The sequence below is a fragment of the Pezoporus wallicus genome, unplaced genomic scaffold (genome assembly GCF_028554395.1).
Source record: "Pezoporus wallicus isolate ANWC-B61680 ecotype Strahan unplaced genomic scaffold, APGP_CSIRO_Pwel_v1 contig_8714, whole genome shotgun sequence".
Taxonomy (NCBI): domain Eukaryota; kingdom Metazoa; phylum Chordata; class Aves; order Psittaciformes; family Psittacidae; genus Pezoporus; species Pezoporus wallicus.
The window spans coordinates 255,296-277,099 of NW_026635695.1; the positions used below are offsets into that span (position 1 = coordinate 255,296).

General features: G+C 40.7%; 1 protein-coding gene across 2 annotated transcripts in view; it reads right to left on the bottom strand.

The window, feature by feature from the left end:
- The window catches only part of FHIT (fragile histidine triad diadenosine triphosphatase), a 418,605-nt gene that overhangs the window by 159,832 nt on the left and 236,969 nt on the right, over positions 1 to 21,804 (bottom strand). For both annotated transcript variants that reach the window (XM_057397339.1, XM_057397340.1), the window contains exon 2: positions 204 to 349. In XM_057397339.1, coding sequence (XP_057253322.1) covers positions 204 to 349 — 146 coding nt within the window. The remainder of the gene's footprint in view (positions 1 to 203; positions 350 to 21,804) is intronic.

Here is a 21,804-nt window from a genome sequence, read left to right on the forward strand (position 1 = left end):
TTTGCTGGTTTGTCTTTTAGGTTTCTTTCAATGGCAAATCTGGCAGACTGCAATGCAGTCATTGTGCTGCTTTTTTATCATTATTATTTTGCATTTATTGCCCCCTGAAGTTTGAATGTCCTTTTGTCATTGGGCTAGGGAAGAAGGTTGAAAGCTTGGTAAAACAAACCATTAAACCTCTTTTAGTTACCCGGTTTACAAACCTGAACTGAAATGGTGAGTGAGGTGCCGCAGAAGTGTTTCTCCACCACATTGCCAACCCTTTGTGCCACACAAAATAAATCCGCCACTTCCTCAGGACACAAGTCACGGAAACGCTCCACCGGCCGCAGAGGACAAACAAGGACATCTGAAGGTGTTATTGTCAAGGCACAGATGCAAGTTTGAGTGATCCAGAATGAAGTGTCGCAATCCCCAGCCCATACCCACTTCTGATGACCTTTGAATTGCCTAAACTCTTCTCCAAGGATTATAGCTACAGCAACCACAGCACACGGCTAAATACAGAGAATCATATGATACTCAGATGCTTTGTTCAGAAGATTCCTCAAATCCCTCAGATATGGGCAAAATGACTAAATTAAGCTCCAGCAGGTGTCATTGCTCTTGGCAGGGGGGTGGGAACTACATGATCTTTAAGGTACCTCCCAACCCAAACCATCCTATGATCGTGTGATGTGTTAAGAGTGAAACATCTTAAGGAAATCAAAGTTTTCAGACTCCACTTTGATAGGGAGATGCTCATATTTAACACCTCTGAAAGTCTGAGACATTTCCTTTTGTGATTAAAAATGGAGGAAAGCCAAAGGAATTTATGATGGGTCTGCTTGTATGATCTGAGACAGCAGTTTTACAATTCTTTTCCACATATGTGGTATGTACTTTTGAGAATCTTGATCTTGCACCTCTAATTTTAGGTACCTAAATGTGAAAAGCTGACCATAAGTTTACAATAGCAGATTTCTTAATTCTACATCCCATTCAGAGGGAACATTCACCTGTTAAAAATATTATGTCCTTAGAAATACATTAAGATAATTAACATTATTCCCTTTTAAGCACAGTGTTCACAACACTATAAATACACTTTGGTTTTATTCTAGCTTGGTGACTGCACTTCACAAGTCAGTGAAATGGAGCTACAAAGTACACAATAGAAGTACACAGACACTATTCACTATATCTGATCTGTTGTGCTCACAGAAATCAATAACTGCCATGATTCCTCACTTGAAAGTTGATTTTGTAACATTATCAATAAGGTCCAGAATAGCAGAGTTTCAGTTGTACAAATCTAAAAGGCAGGGACCTGGGACTTGATTCTTATTTCAATTCCCCTCAGACAGGACTTTTTTTCTGACATACAGTATTGTGTTTGCAGTATAAAGACTTTAAAATCACCTTTAACACCACTTGAACTTTCATGAGCAAGGGCTATGAAAATTAACAACTTATTTTTTTCAGTATTAAGGCAGGTGTTCAAAGGACTAACTCAAGAAAATTAAGTTCCATGCCATTGTATTAGTCATCTTTATTTTTATTGCATCTTGAAGCCTTCAATTATTCAGGAATATTTTCTGTACTCCAGGAAAGGTAACTCGCAGGTGCTCTGTAGTTAACAGGTTCACACAAAGGTTACATCAACCTGATTTTCAAGACTCACATTTGGAATAAAGATGAATACATTCAAGAGATGGTGTCAGAACTAGATGATCTTAAGGTTCTTTCCAACCTAAACCATTCTATGATTTATTTCCATAAACAGAGAGACAACATGTTTACCTTCACTTAGTTTATTGTAGGCATTGCATTTATAATTATGACTGGAGAGAAACCCAGACATCTTCTGGAAGTGAAGAAGTAGGGTAGGTTTCGATCATTTTCCAGAGTCCAGATGAGGACAGACAAGACTGTAATGGGTATTTGCTAAAGCCGGAGCAGATATTTTGAGCAAGCTCCCAGCAGAAGAGGACAAGACTGGCCCCCTGGATGTGGGTATTAATCTGCATTGAAAATCTGCCCTCTTTCCCCCCCATCAGCTATGCCATCAGTATTCTTTTCTTCTTGTTACAACTTACGGTATTAAAGTTTAAGAAGGGAGAATTATGTATTTAGAAAGCAGGTAATTGGAAATAAACCAATCCTGGATGGGGACAAAAAGCCTAGTTTTGTGGGGTTTAGTTCTAAAATACTGTGCCTGTTGGCAAGCTATTGGGCATAATAAATCTCCTGTAATTCATTTGTGCCTTCCCAGCACACTATACAAAGCACCTCCATAAAGGATGCTATTGGCTCAACTTAGGGCCCAAGGGAAGTGCTGGAAACTTGCTTGGCAGACCTGATTTCCATACCAGGAATAAAGGAAAAGAAAACTAATTAATTTTACTCATAAAAAGGAAATCCATGTCAATACTAAAACAGGAAAAAGGACATTCGCTTAATCCGAGTTCATTTTTCAAAAGGAGAGAAGGGAAGCTTTTACCCTTAGGGCATCTAATACTTAAGTAGATAATTATCCTTCTTCTGCAGCACTGCTTTATTATCATGGGTCAATGAACCATTTATGAATGAAGAATTTCACTTCACTTACCTCTAAGCAAAACTGCTGGTTACATTAAGACAAGTTTCCTTTTCTCCATCAGAATTTTTTCCCAGCAGTTTCTCACCCTCTCAGTCTCGCACATGCCAAGCAATTGCTTGCTCTCTATCTAGCTCAGGGCCACAGCCACAAGTATGAGTTTTTGCATTAATCATGGATTCTTCACCCTCCTGTTAACACTGCACTACTTGCCACTGTGATGCATTGTGAAAAACGTGGGCTAAATGCTGCTTGGGAGAGCTTTTTTTTCCATAGCACACAGCAGAGGGAGAGTGTGCTGGTTGTGACCAAGACAGGACATCTGTTTTCTCTTCTTAATTCTGCCACTAATCTGCTCTGTCATCTGAGCAAGTTGTCTCTGTACCTTTCTTTCTCTTCTATCACATTTTATCTGTCTTATCTGCTTAGATAGCATTTGCAGTTGGTGCAGTGGATGTTTTCCTATTAAGCCACGAGGCTCTTTGCTTGTGTGGGGCTGCAAAGCACTCCCACAATATCAAATGATGTGCCCATAAACCACGTTGCTCTGCAAAAAGGATTTTCACTTCCTCCTTACATTACCAAGACTCATTTACAACTCAAACTAGATTTTAACCATATTTCTGTCTTTCAATGGTGATAAATAATTCAAAGGCACAATCACACACTGGAGCATCTTTACTGAACTTTCCATCATTTCAAAATAATTCTACAAAGAATAGTGACAGAAATTCTGAATCAGAGCTAAATTAACATAAGAATGTAATTAGGACAACATTCAAGTTATATTTAACTATGAATACATAAAAAGGCAAATGTTTAAATGAATGAATAGATCTGAGGTCATTAGGAAAACAACCATCCACTGCAACTTTGAATCATAGTTTATGACTACAGTTTTTAACAGTAGGATAGTTTTTAACTTTGTATCCTGATCAGATTTCAATCTAGATAAATGCTCAATTCACCTCAAAATTCTTCCTAAGTTTAAAATTAGATAAACTGTTCATTGCTTTTTGCAACTACCCACTGCAAACACTGCTATGAACTACTACTGATGTGCTTCAGGTGACTGTGTATTAAAGGTGCAAGTGAAGTGAGTCTGTACTTATGTGTATGTGCAGTTACTCCTGAGACAGAAGCAGCTACTGCCACCTGAGATGCCTCAGGGCATACAGCTGTCACTCCAAGAAGGGCAGGAGTCTCCCATATGCCTTTTGTCCTATCTGTCAGCCAGGTGGGAAGCCTCAGCCATCTTAGGCTACCTGAAATAGCAGTAGGTGTCGATGTTTGGACAATGGCCCCCACCTTTACAGAGTGGCTTAGCAGAACAAGGGGCTGATACCCAGCAGACATACTGTATGAGTGAAGACAGCATTCTGTCTTCAGAAAGTTTGAACTTTATGTTTCCTTTCTCTAACCACCATAATTAATAACGTCATTATTTCTTTATTCAGTCTGAACTGCTACTGACTGATGAAGTTTCTATTTTTAAGCTTTGATGTGCACAGATGTTATTTCCTTCAAATTCTCTGAGTCAGTTCACATCATTAGAGTATATGCAATTTAATATGTCAATTTTAAGGACTGGAAAACCTTTACATCTTATTATAATCTGTGGTCATATATTCCCCTCTCTGGATCTTGCAGGAGTCTCTCAACAGCCTTACTTATTTTCCTAATACCTACATACGCATACACAAATCAACATGCATACCCTCACACACGCTAAAAGCTCCATTAAAGATTCATTAAACAATTAGGAACGTCAGTATTTTCCAAAGGCTACCAGTAGATAGTAGACTAAAACTCCAGGTATATTAGTGGAAGTGCATAACCATAAAGTAGCAGTAAAGCAACACTCGGTCAGACTCAATACCCTCAAGCTGGCCTAAAACCTAAAGGATAACCTATGATTTCAACAAAATCACTTACTCTTATATATCAGGTACAGCAGACCCCTCCCTGCACAACCTTGGGAAGGCTGTTTAACGCACTGAAGCCCGTGAGCCTCCTCCATAATTCAAATTAACAGCCTCTGCCTGTTGGTCCATTAAGATTGGAAAAGTCCATACTCACAGCCAAGAAAGAATGGTTCAGCAAGTTTCTCCACATCGGCAGATCAAGGATGCTGAAACACATGTGCCAGCTGTAGCCCTCAACAGTCAAGGCTGCACACATTAATGTAAATCTCTTTTACTCTTTCATTGCCTTTTTTGATCATAACGACTGGAGCCCTGTGAGACTGACATTCCAATGCAGTTACTGCAATGTGCTTCTCCAGTGGGCACTTTCAAACCTCTATACAGTTGTGCCAAGCACAGGTACAAATTCTCAAGGAAATAAGTATTGAAGGATATGCTCACACTGGAGATTATGGGGCACTATCAAGAAGTGAGCATTTGTTAAGCGCATAATAATTTTAAGTTGATCAGAGAGGAGAAAGAGCAAAACACATGGCCAACATTTGCATGCTGACCACTTCAAATGCAATCTTCCTTCCACTAAAACACAGAGTGGAGGCTGAAATTCAAAGGTACAGTAGCAATTTTTATTTGCTTTATCTGAATTTTGACTTTGAAGCCTAAATTACTGTAATTCTCTATTTAAGATCTAAGACAGGCTCTGTGCTCCCTTTAATGGGATTCTGATCAACCCCACAAAGTGCCCATTATAAATTTTCACACACAACATCAAGGTATACATGTTCTGTAGTTCTGAAATGTTGGGAAAACGGCCTTTTGGGGAGGGGGGGGGGGTGTTAAAAAAAGAAAGAAAACAAAAAAGAGAGAACTCCCCAAGATGTTAGAATTCCTTTCATGTGACAAGCAGTAGAACCAAACACAGCTTTTTCCTGGTTAAGCCCATTAATTTGCTATATAGTCAAACTTTCTGTTTTGACTTTTGTTTTATTCCTGAATCTGAACTTCAAACAGAACAATTCAAAGCTTTATAAAGGAAAAAAATTAAAGGCTTTCCAGGTAATGACATTCTAACAATAGGAATAGGGAGGGTTTTTTTTGTCTTTTCGAGGACTCACTTAAAAATCTTAAAATTTACATGCTTTCTTAATATGTGAGGCCTTAAAAAGAACAAAATACAAGGGGAAAAAGGCAGAACATCTTAAAGTGAAAAAGTAATTGCTTCTTTATGAAGCTCTTGGGTTTAATCAATAGTGTTAATTTTCTAAGCTATTTGTTACAAAAGGTTTTAACGTAGGAAAATGATTTAGTTTCAATGTGTAACATGGTCAGGAATCCATGGCTCACACTGGGATGGAAATACTGCTCCTACTCAGGAGACTTTTTAGAAGTCTCTTACAACAGCTTGGGAAAATTATCAAAACTGACTTTTTTCCTAATGTGGCCCAAACTACAGTACCTATGGAGACTTAGCATTACTTCACACATTTCATAAGCTTGAGTGAATAATTTAAAGTCTCTCCCTCCCAGCTGAAAACACCCCTATCATTTACAGAGCAACTCCTGTCTTGGAGATGAGGAGGGCTTTGCTCATTTCAGGATTAATACAGACTGTAGCACCATAGACTCTGCCACCATCTAACAGCAGAAAGCATTTGAAAGACACATAGAGATGGCATTCCTTGAGCATGAGGCTCCTCAGCCGCCAGTTCAGCCCCTCAGTGAGGTGGGAAGACACCTTGATGGGGCTGCTGGGAGCTCAGAGGCCAGAAAAGCCAGCTGCAGAAGACTGTAATAAATGATTATTTCTAACTAACTCATGTGTCTGTATGAAAGACCCCTTCTGCACATGACAGGAATGCAGAAATAATGTGCTGTGGGAAGCTGGCTGAGAGATTCTTCTTTTCTTATACTCTATTTTACATGAATTTGCATCAAGTGCCCCAAGCAGAGAAGTCAGATGAAGCTTCAGGTACTAAAACTCAACACAGTGTTGTCCCCAGATTCAACAGAGGAGCACAGGCAGGGGTATTAACTTCATCATTGCATCTAAGCAGAAGTTTTCTTTGTTCAAAAGCTCTAACTGCTAAAAGAAAGAAGTCCCACAGCTCAGAAAAACACACAGGAGACTGCATGACAAATAAAATTAATATAACTGAAAAACAACTGCCAGTCATTGAGCTTTTTTTCTGCCCTTGAACAATTCTTCACATTTTGAAGGCTATGGGAGCAATTTCTCCATGTGAAGAAAACAATAATGGTCAAACAGACACTGCCTATAAAAGGAATTAAGAAGGAAGCAAGAACATCTGAAATAGAGCATGTATGTACAGAAACAAGGCATGAAAAAGCCTTTAAAAAGGAATCAAATACTTATTCTGATTCATTACGACACCAATACATCAAGGCATCAATTCAGTCCTCACTAAACCCACTGAATTAGCATGTACATGAAACTGCAGTAGCTCAAGAACTGACGCTTCTCCCCTAGGACAAACCTTATTCAATAAGAGGGAGTGACTCACTTTTGGAAGGAAATCCATAGAGGCTATTTGCATTAAGAGTGAGCATTCATAATAGGAACTGGTGGAGCAGCACTCTTTAGTGGGTTTTACATGTACAACTTGATTTAAATATATTTTAGAAAGCTGCTTTGGTACAGTACAGGACATAGTACATCATGGAATTTGCTGGTCTGGGAGAAAACTTAGCTGTGAATGATAAAGATGATGAAGAACCAATGACAATGCAGTAAGATTACAAGAAAATCTTAAAAATTCCTTCAGACTATCAGAACCACACAATTTTTTTATCTTGCTATGCCACAACTTAGCATTAATAAAAAACTCATTAAGACAAGTTATCTAAGCACAGTTGATCCTGATAAGGCAGCTTAGTGCATGTTTACACTAACACAGAAGACCAGATTTATGCAATAAACCAGAGAATTAGTGATTCCAGCAGAACCAAGAGCAATCAGTATAAATCTTTGACATAGATCCCTCTGCACTATTACTGCACTGGTTTAAGACCATACCGCAACTTTTATACAGTGGAATTTTTAACTCTACCTCATCTTCTCATCCCACTGAAGCTACTTAAAATAATTATTCATGTCAATGAAAGGTGCAAAAGTTCCAATAAATGAACAATAAATAGTATTTTACATCTAATGTAAATATAGTTATGTCTTAACGTTTAAATCATGCTATATAGCACACAAAAGTACAAAGTACTGCTACTCAGAGTACAATGACTCCACAAGACAGAGGGCCACAGCAGGGAAACGCGAGATTCAGAACTGTACACTTTTCATTTCAAACAAGCCTTTCGGATATTTGATATTCTCTTTTAAATGCCTTTAGGGTATGTCAAGTAGGTCAACTAAAACCTCAGTTCCTTGTAGCAAGTGGTATTTTACTGTAGGATTCATCATTTTCTGCTAGTTACTGACCTCAGGGGCAGCCATGGGCAATAGCAGGTGCTTAAGTGGAACCACCATGAGAACAGCCATAGGAGAGTTTGTGGCTCAAAAACATGCCTCTGATCAAGTTCCATTTGGTGGAAATTTCTGCAGACCTAAAACTACATTTGTAACAGGAATCATGATCACATTCTAGAATCACATTAAGCTTTTGATGTTGGAAGGCTGTCCTGGGTTCAGCAGTAGCAGTCATTTTTCTCCCTTTTAGTAGCTGGTGCAGTACTGTGTTTCTGACTTTCAGCCTGGGAACAGCACTGATAACACCGATGTTTTTAGTTGCTGCTCAGTAACATTTACTCTAACCAAGGACTTTTGGTGTCTCATGCTCTGCTAGGGAGGAGGGGAAGCTGGGAGGAAGCAGAGACAGGACACCTGACCTAAACTAGCCAAAGGGGTATTCCATACCACAGCACATCATGCCCACTATATAAACTGGGGGCAGTTACCCAAAAGGGTTAGATCACTGCTCAGGTCAGGCTGGGTATTGGTTGGCGGGTGGTGAGCGGTTGCATTCTCTTCCCTTGTTATTTCCCTGATCATTATTGTTATCGGTGGCAGCAGCAGTGATTTGTGTTATACCTTAGTTACTGGACTGCCCTTATCTCAACCCATGGGAGTTACATTCTTTACATTCTTTCGATTCTTCTCCCCAGCCCTGGGGGGGGGGGGGAGGAAAGGAGGGGGAGTGAGCAAACGGCTGCGTAGTACTGGACTTAAACCACGACAAAGGCCCAAAAGCAATAACCAGTGGCCAGATTAGAAATGTATAAGTCCCAGTATGAAGGACTTCATCTGCAACTGTCATAATGCACTGAGAAAAGCTGGGGCTTTATGGCAGTGAAATACTTTGCTCTTTAGGAAGTTTCACTCCTCCCATCCTCTTCTATATTTTCCCCAGAATTAAGTTACCCCAAAGAAGGTTCTCTCAGACATGATGCTAGAGAAGCTGCTATCAGATTCACTTGCTCCAACTACATGGTATCAATGGTAGATTATTCAGAGCTTTACTCATAATCTTTATAACTCTGCACTAAGTCTATGCTGAGCAGCACAGAGAAAGACAAGCTTGTGGTAGCACATGCCAGACCAACAGTGCCTTCACTTCATAACCAGCGAAGCATCTGCTGGAGCAAAGCAGTACAAGATCAATTATCAGAGTACCACCAGGGACAATGAATATGTTTGGATAATCAAGGTTTCAGGTAATGAAGGTAATTTTGAATGTAATTGATAGATAATAAGGAGTATGAATAATAGGGAGTTTCAGAAAACTGAATTTGGATAATTCAGACTTTCTTACACCAAGTGTATTCCTCAAAGAATACTGTAATGTATGCTAGGATTGTTGAAGTTTTCAAATGGAATAAACCACCTGATTCCCATTAATTCTTAGAAGTGGTTTTCTACCTAGTTCTGTGAGGGCATTCAGAAAACAGCTCTGTTTAAAGTCAATGGAGAGCTGTGTCTGTCTTAAGCTTCAAGCTCTCATGGCATATTTTAAATGCTTAGTTACTGCAGTTGCTTCTAAAGCATAGTTGCTTCTAAAGTTCCATAGAATTACTTCGTGAGAATAGAATGAGCCTAAATCACAAAAGAGAGAAACTTTCAAAAAACAAATACTTCCTAAAACCCTTTGCAGGAATGGCTTAGCCCTCCTTAAGATCATCAGCACCTTTAGGAACAGTCTGAAAAACAAAAGAACCTTCTATCTGCCTATGAAAGAGTTGCTCGGCACACTTGCATGGCAAAAACGAAAATCACTTGCCCTGCAAGGTCACACCTTTGCTGCTACACCTAAAAATGTCCCAGTGTAATTCCGTCACTTCCTTTGAATGCTTAGAATTGCAAAGTCCATGATAAAGAACCTCGATGAATATCTTTACCACACTGGCTAATACACAGTTGAAGTAGAGATGACTTTGCAAGTAAAAGAGTTTATTACTCTTTTACTACTTTGCTGTTTAGCAGGACCTACTTAAAACTGTTGAAAGCCCAAGGAGTTCTACATTATTCACCAGTGAAGCCCAGGAGTATGCACATATCCTTTCATGCATTCAGGAGACAGTAGCAAGGCAGGGAATCAGCCTTCACTCAGCTGCAGTAGAGGGAAAGGGGGGTGGAAATAACCAAAGACCCTGTGTAGTGCTTTAAGCTGAAATTCAGAGGCAGTCCAACAGGAAGAGAAATTATTTTAAGCTGCTGTTCTTTAGCCACTCAATTTTGACAACTTATTTCACATCTGCTTTAACACAAAACGCTCAATACCTACAAGATAGTGCATGTGTCAGGGCAAAATGCTCCCAGGGGTGCATTTTCCCTCACCTGCCAGGGGAGTCAGTTTTGGGTAAGTCATACTTAAGGCCTGAGAAATTCTAAACCAGATGTAGAGTACATCTTCAACACGAAACTATCTGTATGAAGCCGTCCTTTCAATACGAAATAAAACTCAAGCAGAGATGGTAAAACACAGATTACAAAGGACCCAAGACAATAAAAGCTGTAAAGGAGGAGGGAACCAGGAAGTAAGGTCTTCCCTGTTTTTCACTTGCATAATAAGCCCTTTTGGATAGGGACAACAGGGCCCTGTGTCACAATTGCCTCTGTAGATGCTGCTCTAATACTATTATTGTCATTAGTGCTCGTTCCCAGCTCCGCACATCATAGCTAGACACTTCAGCATGCATGTTACATAAATTCATACTCTCATCCAGGACTCCTGCAATATGAACATGAGAATGAAGAAGACAAACTAGCAGTTTAACTCTGAATAACCTTATTTCATGTGAGTGTCATCTGAAACCATTACTTTAATATGATTATCTTTTTTTATTATTTCCTTTCTGTGGACTTGGATAAAGACACAACTGAGACTATCTCAGACACAGTCATTGGCATCATTACAGTCTTTCTACTGTCATCAACAGAGATCAGATCTGTAAATCAAGTTAGACTGTAAGGGCTACTGAAGAGCAAGCACTCTTTATCATGCCATTACATAACCCAAGCTATCACTTCCTCTGACTCACTGAGAAAAACAGAATGTTTTAGTTCCTTTGCATAACCAGAGTTCTTAGTGCACAGATTATTGGCTTAGTGGGGTTTTATTGAGTCCCAGTGTACCAGGGAATTTCTTAACCCAGGACTTCTTAGAATGATCTAATTTCATGGTTCTTTTTATTGTCACAGTCTGTGATGATTTGCAAATCCACAACCAGCATTTGCTTAGCTCCTTCACAGGTGCTCAAGGAGGGAGAAAACATTTCCCCCCTTGTTTGCCCTCTCACAACCCATAAGTGCAAAACCCCCTCACACACAACATGACCAAAAACCCTGCAGGGTTGAATGCAACAGGGAGTTGTGTGGCACAGTGTTGGCTTTCTGCGCACCAAAGTATTTCTACATCAGCTTATCACCTTCACAGAATCACAGAATTGTTTAGGTTGGAAAATACCTTTAAGATCATTGAATCCAACCATTAACCTAGCGCTGTCAAGTCCACCACTAAACCATGTCCCTAATGCCGCATCTACACATCTTATCTTTAAAATGAGGATGGAGATCTTCCTCTGCTGCTCTCCACTGCTCTCCACAGACAAAAGTACACATTCTCAAGGAGCCAAGTCCATCAGACCAGTGATCTACAGGAACAGGAGTCTCCAAGAGCAAATATGGATCTTGGTCTGCTGCACAGGCTAATAAAAGCCACTGATGTTTGTTTTCTTTTTCTATACTACTGCAAACAGCCAAAGATGTTCATTCCTAGTACAGGGTCACTGCTGGGAAAAACAAATGTTCAAATGGTCCAAAATAGTGGTGTCACGTAACTGGAAAGGGGAGACCCTGAATGCCTTGTAGTTGTGAGATCAACAACAAAAAAAACAAACCAAAAAAAACAACTGAACAAAAGGTGCAAAAGATGTTTGTTCCTGTGTCTCTGCCTGTCTCTGCCCCTCTTTGGGTTTCTGCTCAGTAGAGACCCGAACCTGCTCTCTGACTTTCCACTCTCTAATCCAATTTATTGAGGCCCAGTTGCATAGGCCGAAATAGAATCATCCATATGAACAACACCTGCATGAAGCTCTCTGTGAGAGCTGTACAATGCGAGGACAGGGTTCAAGATTATCAGATGCTTTAGGCTGAGGTCCACCAAGGAAGGCATCTGATCTGTAGCTATCATGAGATGGTCGAGTTCGAGATCCTCAGGACAGTGAGAAGAGCGTGCAGCAAGCTCACTGCCCTGGACTTCAAAAGAGCAGACTTTGGCCTCTTCAGCAACCTGCTTAGTATGGTTCCATGGGATACAGCCCTAGAGGGCAGGGGGGCCCAAGACTGCTGGTTGATATTCAAGGATCACCTGCTACAAGCTCAGGAGTGTTGCATCCCAATTAAAAGGAAGTGCAGCAGCGGGGCCAGGAGACCTCCATGGATGAATAAGAAGTTGCTGAGGAAACTTAGAGGGGAAAAAAGAGGCTTATAAAAGGACAGGTGGCCTGGGAAGAATACAGGGATGTTGCCCAGGAAGCTAGGGACCAGGTTAGGAAAGCTAAGGCCCAGTTAGAATTAAACTTGGCTAGGGATGTTAAGGATAACAGGGAGGGATTCTACAGGTACGTAGCAAATAAAAAAAAGATTAGGGACAACATAGGCCCCCTCCGGAAGCTATCAGAAGAACTGGCTACACAGGATTTGGAGAAGACTGAGGTTCTAAGTGACTTCTTAGCCACAGTCCTCACTGGCAAATGCTCTGACCACACTTCCAGAGTCTTGGGAGGCAGATGCAGGGACTGTGAGAATGAAGACCTTGGGCCCACTGTAGGAGAGGATCTGGTTTGAGACCATCTTAAGAACGTGAACGTACACAAGTCCATGGGACCTGATGAAATCCATCCATAAGGAGCTGGCGAATGAAGTTGCTAAGCCACTGTCCATCATATTTGAAAAATCATGGCAGTCAGGTGAAGTTCCTGATGACTGGAAAAAGGGAAATATAACCCCCATTTTCAAGAAGGGGAAAATGGATGACCTGGGGAATTACAGGCCAATCAGTCTCACCTCTGTGCCTGTCAAAATCTTGGAGCAGATTCTCCTGGAAGGCATGCTAAGGCACATGAAAATCAACAAGGTGCTTGGGGACAGCCAGCATGGCTTCACTAAGGGGAAATCCTGCCTGACCAATTTGGAGGCCTTTTATGATGGGGCTACGGAACTGATGGACAGGGGTAGAGCAGTTGATGTCATCTACCTGGACTTGTGCAAAGCGTTCGACACTGTCCCACACGACATCCTTGTCTCTACATTGGAGAGACATCAATTTGATGGATGGACCACTCGGTGGATAAAGAGCTGGATGGATGGCTGCACGGAAAGAGCTGTGGTCAATGGCTCAATGTCCAGCTGGAGACCAGTAACAAGTGGGGTCCCTCAGGGTTCAGTGTTGGGACCGGTCTTGTTCAGCATCTTTGTCGGTGACATGGACAGTGGGATTGAGTGCGCCCTCAGCAAGTTTGCCAATGACACCAAGCTGTGTGGTTCGGTTGATACCCTGGAGGGAAGGAATGCCATCCAGAGGGACCTCTACATACTTGTAAGGTGGGCTGATGCCAACCTTATAAGTTTAACCATGCCAAATACAAGGTCCTACACCTGGGTCAGAGGAATCCCAGGCACAGCTACAGGTTGGGCAGAGAAGAGATTCAGAGCAGCCCTGCAGAGAAGGACCTGGGGGTGTTGGTCAATGCAAAATGAACATGAGCTGGCTTCAGTGTGCGCTTGCAGCCCAGAAAGCAACCGTATCCTGGGCTGCATCAAAAGGAGCGTGACCAGCAGGTCGAAGGACAGAGCCTTCGGTGGCATGGTTTAGTGTGAGGTGTCCCTGCCCATGGGTATGTTGGAACTAGATGATCTTAAGGTCCTTTCCAACCTTAACTATTCTATGATTCAATGACCTGATGGTCCTTCAAACCTTACATCTTACCTCTTCCTTGTTAATGGGTATTTCCCTTGCTGCTGTTGGAACCAGTGTGGGAATCTGCAAGACCATTGCACAGTGCAAATTACTCACAGGCTTAAAAGACTCACTGGAGCAAGTTCTGAGTAGCTGTTAGCACTTCACAGCACGTTTACATACCCCCATAGACTTGGGCTGTGATCTCTGGTTTGGACCTCTCTGTGTTACCATAATGTAAGCTGATAACAACAGTATGTCGCTGTGCTTGTTGCTAGCAGACAGCTCCCTGAAGTGAAGAAAAAAAAAAAAGATTTAAATCTGACATGTTACCAATTTAAAAAAAAGAAAGTAAATTTATGCCAAAAGAACTCCAACAAAGAAAGACAATAGTACTCCAACTGCATCCTGGATGTGAGGGAGAAAATGGATGTTGAATTTGCCATCGCAAAGTTTGTTTCAGCAAATAAATTTCTACATTTCTGTGTTTCTTCTTTAAATTACAAGCACACAGCATTTCTTGGGGGTTTATGATCACCATCAAAGCTGTCTTGCTGAGAAAAAAGGATGTCTTTCGCTCTCTGAAGGTCACAGAGTAGATATCCCATGTCTAGGGGCTGAAAGAGCAGGATCATTTGGTACTCCTCCAAATGAAAGCATCTCCACTGTCATTTGTTCAGCTTCCTCTCGTGAAGCTGCTGGAATTGAATCACCCAGCGATCTCCCAACATGTCACTGATGGCTGTGGACAGTTATAAAACTCATGTCTGGCAAAAGTGATGTACACACTTGTTGCTGTGCAAATTAAGCATGTTCTCTATAGAGCCCCCTTGAACGTGCCTGTCTGCACTTCACATGCAACCCCGTGCTGATACTGACCACTGGCTTGAGAAACACTTGTGAATCATTTTTCCTGGGCTTTGCATTACAATCTTAGGCTTCTTATCAGGCCAGTCAGAACCTGGCTGCATGTCACTGATACAGAATGGAAGACTCAAGAGATGCCTAAGCGGAAGCAAGCAAACCAACAGCAGTATAACTAAGAAAAGGCAGAAAACACTGCTTTTCAATTGTTTATAGGAACTTAAAAGTTTTCTTCAGTTATAAATCATTCTGAGCTACCAGTCTGCCTAAGGATGACTGTGCTTTTGAAGGTGAAAGCTTGATGATCAGACCTTGGGTGATAAAAAGAATGTTGGTTCCACTACAAACAAAGTCGATTGCAGAGGAGAGAAAATGGTGTCCAAGAATAGGATAGATCAGGCTGAGATGTTTTTGCCATGCAACTAGTAACCAAGAGATAAAAGTGCTTCTATAGGATAGATTTTCAGTAGCAGAGAAGTCAGCTCTTTCAAGCCATATTTGTCATCAGAAAGAGTAAATAAAACTTCCCTTTGACTATCACTTTTTTTGGACATTTGATTAGAATGGAAAGTTATTGAACAAAAACCCCAACTTCTAAAACAAACTTAAAAAAAATAGTGATTCTTAAACCAATAGTGAACAATTTAAAAAGCCCTTGCCGCCAAGATAACAGAATTGTACTTTTACTACTAATTTGTAAGTGCAAGATAAAGTTATCAATGGAGATGAGAAGCCAAAGAATTACAAGAGGGAAGGGAAGCTGTTCTGTAGCAAAAACATGCTCAGGATATCCTCAAAAGAGGAACCAAAAACTGATTTAATATTGCTTCAATGTCTTCGGTTCCAGAAGCAGCTCATCAGACTGTGTGAAAACAAAGAACTGGCTTATAAAACTTTCAAACAAACTATGTTTAGAAAGCATTAAAAAAAACCCTAAAAATAAAAATCAGCCTTTTCCAAAGGTGAAAGGAGTGATTTTTATGTAAATATCCCTCAATATTTGCCACCAAAACTTAATGATTTTGAAGTGAGAGTTTTTTTTTGAATAAAAATTTTATCTCTGCTTTGATGAAATGAGATGCCAGCTGCGAAGGAGCTGCTGTCTGCTTTAACACGAGTTAAAAGGATGGAAAATGGAGCTTGTGCTCACAGGTAGAGCTGACATCACACATGTAGCACAACTTTGACACATAAAGCTCCAGTGGCAGCAGCTCAGACATCAACAGGCCTACATTTAAAATTAAACACTAGACTTAGTGGCAACCTCTATGACCTGAAGTGCTACAAAATGCATGTAACACTCACATACTACTTTTAATAATTTGATGTTTTCCAGTAAGAGAAGGAATAGGGAGCCAATGTTTGAATAAAATAAAAAGCATACTCTGCTACTAAGAAAGAATGGTCAAATTGGTGTCATTCCACATGCTTTAAACTTCGATCAGTTTGTTCAGATCAGCGTCTTTGCCCTTAGGCACCTTAGATGGTTTCACCTGACCCTTCTATAGCTAGCAAGGACTGAGAAGGAAAAAAGCACCACAAATTGCCCCCAGTAACTATGCCTCCCTCCCCTACCCTCATAGAAGGGATAAGCCTTCCCTGCTCCCTTCTTTCCCCCCCAGGTCCTGGAGGGATGTGGAGGAGAACTGAAAGAATGTAACTCCCACGGGTTGAGATAAGAGCAGTCCAGTAACTCAGGTATAACACAAACCACTGCTGCTGCCATCAATAATAATAATGATAAGGGAAATAACAAGGGAAGAGAATGCAACCGCTCACCACCCACCGACCGATACCCAGCCTGACCTGAGCAGAGATCTAGCCCTTCCAGGTAACTGCCCCCAGTTTCTATACTGGGCATTACGTGCTATGGCATGGAATACCTCTTTGGTTAGTTTCGGTCAGGTGTCCTGTCTCTACTTCCTCCCAGCTTCCCCTCCTCCCTGGCAGAGCATGAGACTCAAATGTCCTTGGTCAGAGTAAACATTACTGAGCAGCAACTAAAAACATCAGTGTTATCAGTGCTGTTCCCAGGCTGAAAGTCAAAAACACAGCACTGCACCAGCTACTAAAAGGGAGAAAAATGACTGCTGCTGCTGAATTCAGGACAATATTCAGAACTTCCTCCTTTCCCAGTAATTTTGACCTCAAGAAGTACTGGAAAATTCAAGACTTGCTCACACTCAGAAAACTATCCACACTTCTAGATGCTACCGGCATTGCTCTGCAATAGTCAACTGCTAATTGATTTCCTTTAAACTTGTGTAAGCTATAGACACATAGATGTGTACATGCACTGAAACACAGTGTGTTTCCTTGTTCAGAACTCTGGTATCAAAACTCCTACAGTCTTCCCGAGTGCACTCTAGGACAACTTACAGGATATAAGTAAATCAGTTTTAACAAAGCAGGAGGTGTAGCTTCTATACCTGCATTTAGACACCTGACTCCTCTGTTTGCATACTGTAAAGATTTTCCAGAAATAATAATCCTAATAGGTGAAGGACAAAGTCATTAAACGTCAATTTGAATACACCAGAGAACACAATGTTTCCCCAATGGCAAGAACAATGCCGAAGAATGCATCTGCACTTAATGGCAAGCGAAACGTTGTGGAAGCAGATGCCAAGAAAATGGATTTACCTTGATTCCATTTCCTCAAGCTGAAGGATTTCACAATGGTTTTCTGAAACATGGCTTAACACTGACAGCCCGGACAACAGGCTTGGCTGAGGAACTGGGACATTTGCATCTCCTTTCTACAACGTACTGGTGTAGGTGATGGCACGCACATCTGGATCACTCACCTCGCCTTGGGCATCTCAAGGAATACACCACGCATGTGCTGCTGATTTGCAGGAGGTGATGCCCAGGGAGTGAAGGCATCCTCCAGTGCAGGAAGAAGGATGCAGCAAGGTGGGGATGCAACCTTCACATTGTGCATTATGCCCTAGTAGTGACCTAGTGCATCCTCCCAGTGCTCAGAGACCATCTTGCAGCACAGATCATGCCAACAGAAAAACACAAATGAAAAATCTAACATACAACATATCTTTAACTACAGAAATAGATGCATGCACAGAACAAGTCCCTCTAGAGCTGTCAAGCGAGATTTGAAACCCAGTTTCTTTGGCACTGGGCACACAAATCTTCAGCAGCTAAAGATCTTGACTGATGGTGGGAGCAGCACAGGGATAATGTTTGCTGTGCACACAAACCTGCAAAAAGCAGAAACGGTTTGGGGACTTCTGCTGTACAAAATAGTTTTACTATTCAGAGATGGTAACCCTTGAGATAAAAAAAAAAGAAAAAAGAAAAAAGGCAAAAAAGTTTCCAAGATTACAACTTTTTCAGATAAGAGAAGGCTTATAAAAACCAACAGCAAAAACTAGAGAAGAAAGGACCCTGGTATTCATCCATCCTGCTCCATATAATCCCCAAACAGGCTGTGCGCAATAAGGATTCTATTATTACTTAATATTTTTGCCTTACATAATTTAGCACAGCACTGGATGTTGCAAAACCTTTTAACCCCTGTATTTTTTTCACTCTCCATTTACAAACAACTGGTGACTTTTCTCTATGGAAGCAAGGTACACAAGATCACAAGTTTGGTAGCATTTCATCCCCTCATGATAAAAAAATCATGAAGAATTACCTAAAAAACAAACCAGGAGAAATCATTAGTGCTAGAGCTTCAACAGAGGGCAACAGAGATGGCCTTGCTTGGAGCACAGCCCCTCACTCAAAAGGAAAATCAAAGAATGTCTACTGCCTCTTTTACAAATGCAGTTCGGAAGGCACAAAGAAGCGGTTGTAACACCATGTCAGGCGATGTAAATATGCAGGTATGTGTCCAATTACTTCAGCTTTAAAGACTGGTTTAGTCTAACTATTTACAAGCAGATGGGGTGCACACAGGTTCTGGTACCCGCACTTGATGTATTTACCTTTGAAATCTGGCACTGCTGGTGACTGTTGTTGTTCAACCAAAGTGTGTGTATGCAAAAGCTAGATCATTTTCATCGTGCTGTGCACTGTATAGCTGCGCCTTTCAGTCTAAATATCTATGCTGCTAAAGATAATGCCCTTTTTCTTTTGAAGCAGAAGAGTACAAACCTCAAAGGTTCATTTCTTTGCAAAGACTAAGGCCCTAATGAGCACAGCCAACACACCATGACACCAGCTCCAGAGTTACATGCAAATATAGCCAAGGTAGATCTTTGTCAATACATCTCATAGCAGAAATCCACACTGCAGAGAATAAAGTTGGTATAAACTATACCTTCATATATTACTTCACTTTGAAAGAAATATTGGTGACCTTATCCAGCATGACTGTTATAACGGTAATAAAACTGAATCTTGGAAGATTACACTTCTGGTCAAAGTAGTAAAATGTGACCTTATGTTATTCAACATTGACATTTATTATATTAATTCAGACACAAAAACTGCATTAAAATGATGTTAAGGGTCTGGCTTTCAAGCACAACAGTTAAGAAATTTGATCTGTAAGTAAGACTTCTTCACCAACTCTTCATTTCACGTCTCGCATTGCAACACATGTAGCACAAAATCCTTAGAGCTGCCCAGAGGATCTCAAATCTCGTAGTTTGAGCTCCTTGAATAAAAATCTGCATGTATCTCAGCCACAAAGAACATGTCAGGGGTGACACAATGTACTGCATCTCCAGTGTTCATACATGGTGGCCTCAATGTAACAAAATAAATCAAAACCACAGAATGAGGAGATAATCTTTGGATCATTTGGGAATAAAAAGGGCTAAATGCCAACTGCTAACCACCAGAATGATGTTTTTTACAATCATTTTTAATATCGCAGCAGCGCTTCAAATTCAAACACAGAAAAACCATATTTAGTCTAAGGTCATCAATGAAGATCTAGGATTCTGCAGACCCATGTACGCTGAACTCCCACTGATTTCACTAAAAATACAGGACATGGAGAGAGCAGCATATCAGAGCATTGCAGCTCTCAGAACAGAATGAGATCTGGAACTATTTTGGGGCATAGCAAAAAGTTGCAAGCTAGAGCTCTCTGGCATTCTTTTTTAGTTTTCATCTATAGTTAGTGCTTATTCACAGGCAAATATTGCTACACCAGAAAAAGATTTTTTAGGGTTACAAGACAACTCCTACTTTAAAAAAAAAAAAAACAAAAAACAGAAAAATAGTAATCATTTCAAAAGCCTCCAGAATCTCTGTGATCTCAGAACAGGCACCAATATGGGGATTTGAGCAGTTGTGTTAGGAGCATACTGACTGTGTTACATGCTCACAGTGATTTTTAATGAGAAATTCAACAGCCATTTCAGTAACAATGACTAGCAGGACATCAACCATTTTAACCATTTGTTTTTCCCAGAACAGAACCCATATTTTCTGGCCAGCTTAAATTTGCCAATATGCCTATTTTAACAATTCTGAGAATTCAATAAGGTCACAAACACCTTCCACTATGTTGGCAAGTTGCAAATTTCTGTTATAAATTTCAGACAGAAAGGGAAAAATGTTGGATTTTTTATAGATTTTTTACAGATTTTTTTATAGATCTTTATAGATTTTTATAAATTGCATCATCTGTCAAGAACACTGTTTATGTGCCTGGTAAATGCTGATACATATTTTTCATGGGCCAAGCAACATCAGCTCAGTGAAGAGAGCAGAATTTCTTCCACCTGTGGGCCAGGCATTGCAAAATGAAGCTAAAACCAAAAAGAAGTGGGTTTGTTACCAGGGTGGCTGACAACCACTTATTTCATTGAAGTAGCCTAGATTACAGACTTCGCTTTTTAGGCTCTGACTGGCAGCGCTGCAGCTGTCCTGTAGTAAAGGTGACATCTCATTTCAACAGCAGCTCCACCCCAACACATCTTTCAGGTACGTGCACCAGGTGTACTCTCTTCCTAGACCCTCCAGCACCACTGGAGCATATCAACAGCACATTTGTGCTAGAAGTCTACTGTTCTTCTGCCTCGGCTGAAGTTGTTCCCCCAGTGATGGCCTGACAGTGGAGTGCTCAGTGTCAGTGCAGATGCCTTGATTTGGTTCCCTTCCCCTCTCAGGGGTGCAACTCGGTCATGCTTTATTGTAAAAAACAACCTCTTTTTCAACACATTTCAGCAGGTTTCTCCCAGTCTGCCCATATTCACACCTCATCTTCATATAATGTGCTCTTTTAACAATGCGTAATGCACAGCAGGCCCCACCACCTGGATATAAAAGCCTCTTTCTTTGCTCTTTGCCTCTTTTCCTACATTACTTGCATCCCACTATGATCCATCTCCTCTTATTTAAGAGGAAACAAATGTGACTAGTAAGGCATGTTATGAAATAGAGTATTCTACAGAAAAAAAAACACTGCTAAGCCCTCTGTGGCCAAACTAATTACAGTTGTACTCTCTCTGGCTTGATGAAGCTAAATGGAGACATACAAAATGCCTCTGAAAACAGAAAAAACATGAAAGTGAAAAATGTTCATATGGAGAAATATGCATAGAGCATCGAGGCTTCAGTAGCAGCAGTTTACAGACCCTGTTACTACTACGTGCATTTGAAATTTGAACGCCTCCTCGGTATTCATGAAGTGTATCACAGTTCAATAGTTGTTTTCATGAGTTGTGCCTTCATTAGGTGAACAACATTAAACACCTGGGATACTGTTCAAACTAGTCCTAAGGGGCAAATTTTCATGACAAATGAGCTGAGATAAATTTTACAACTGAAAAAAAAAAAAAAATCATCTCTTTTTTCGCAATGGTGAATTTACTACTTGTTTCAGAGAAATAATATAAAACAACAAAGACACAAAGTTAATTTTATATTACTTCCACCAAATCCCCACAGAAAAGCTTTCAGTTGGCTGTGCAAATGAGAACACTTTCAACTACCAGAAGGAGAGTAAATACTTATTGACAAATATGCTTTTTTCCCCCCTTTCAGGGTAATGGGGTTAATTCCCCACTGTCTTTGGGAACTCCTCTATTTT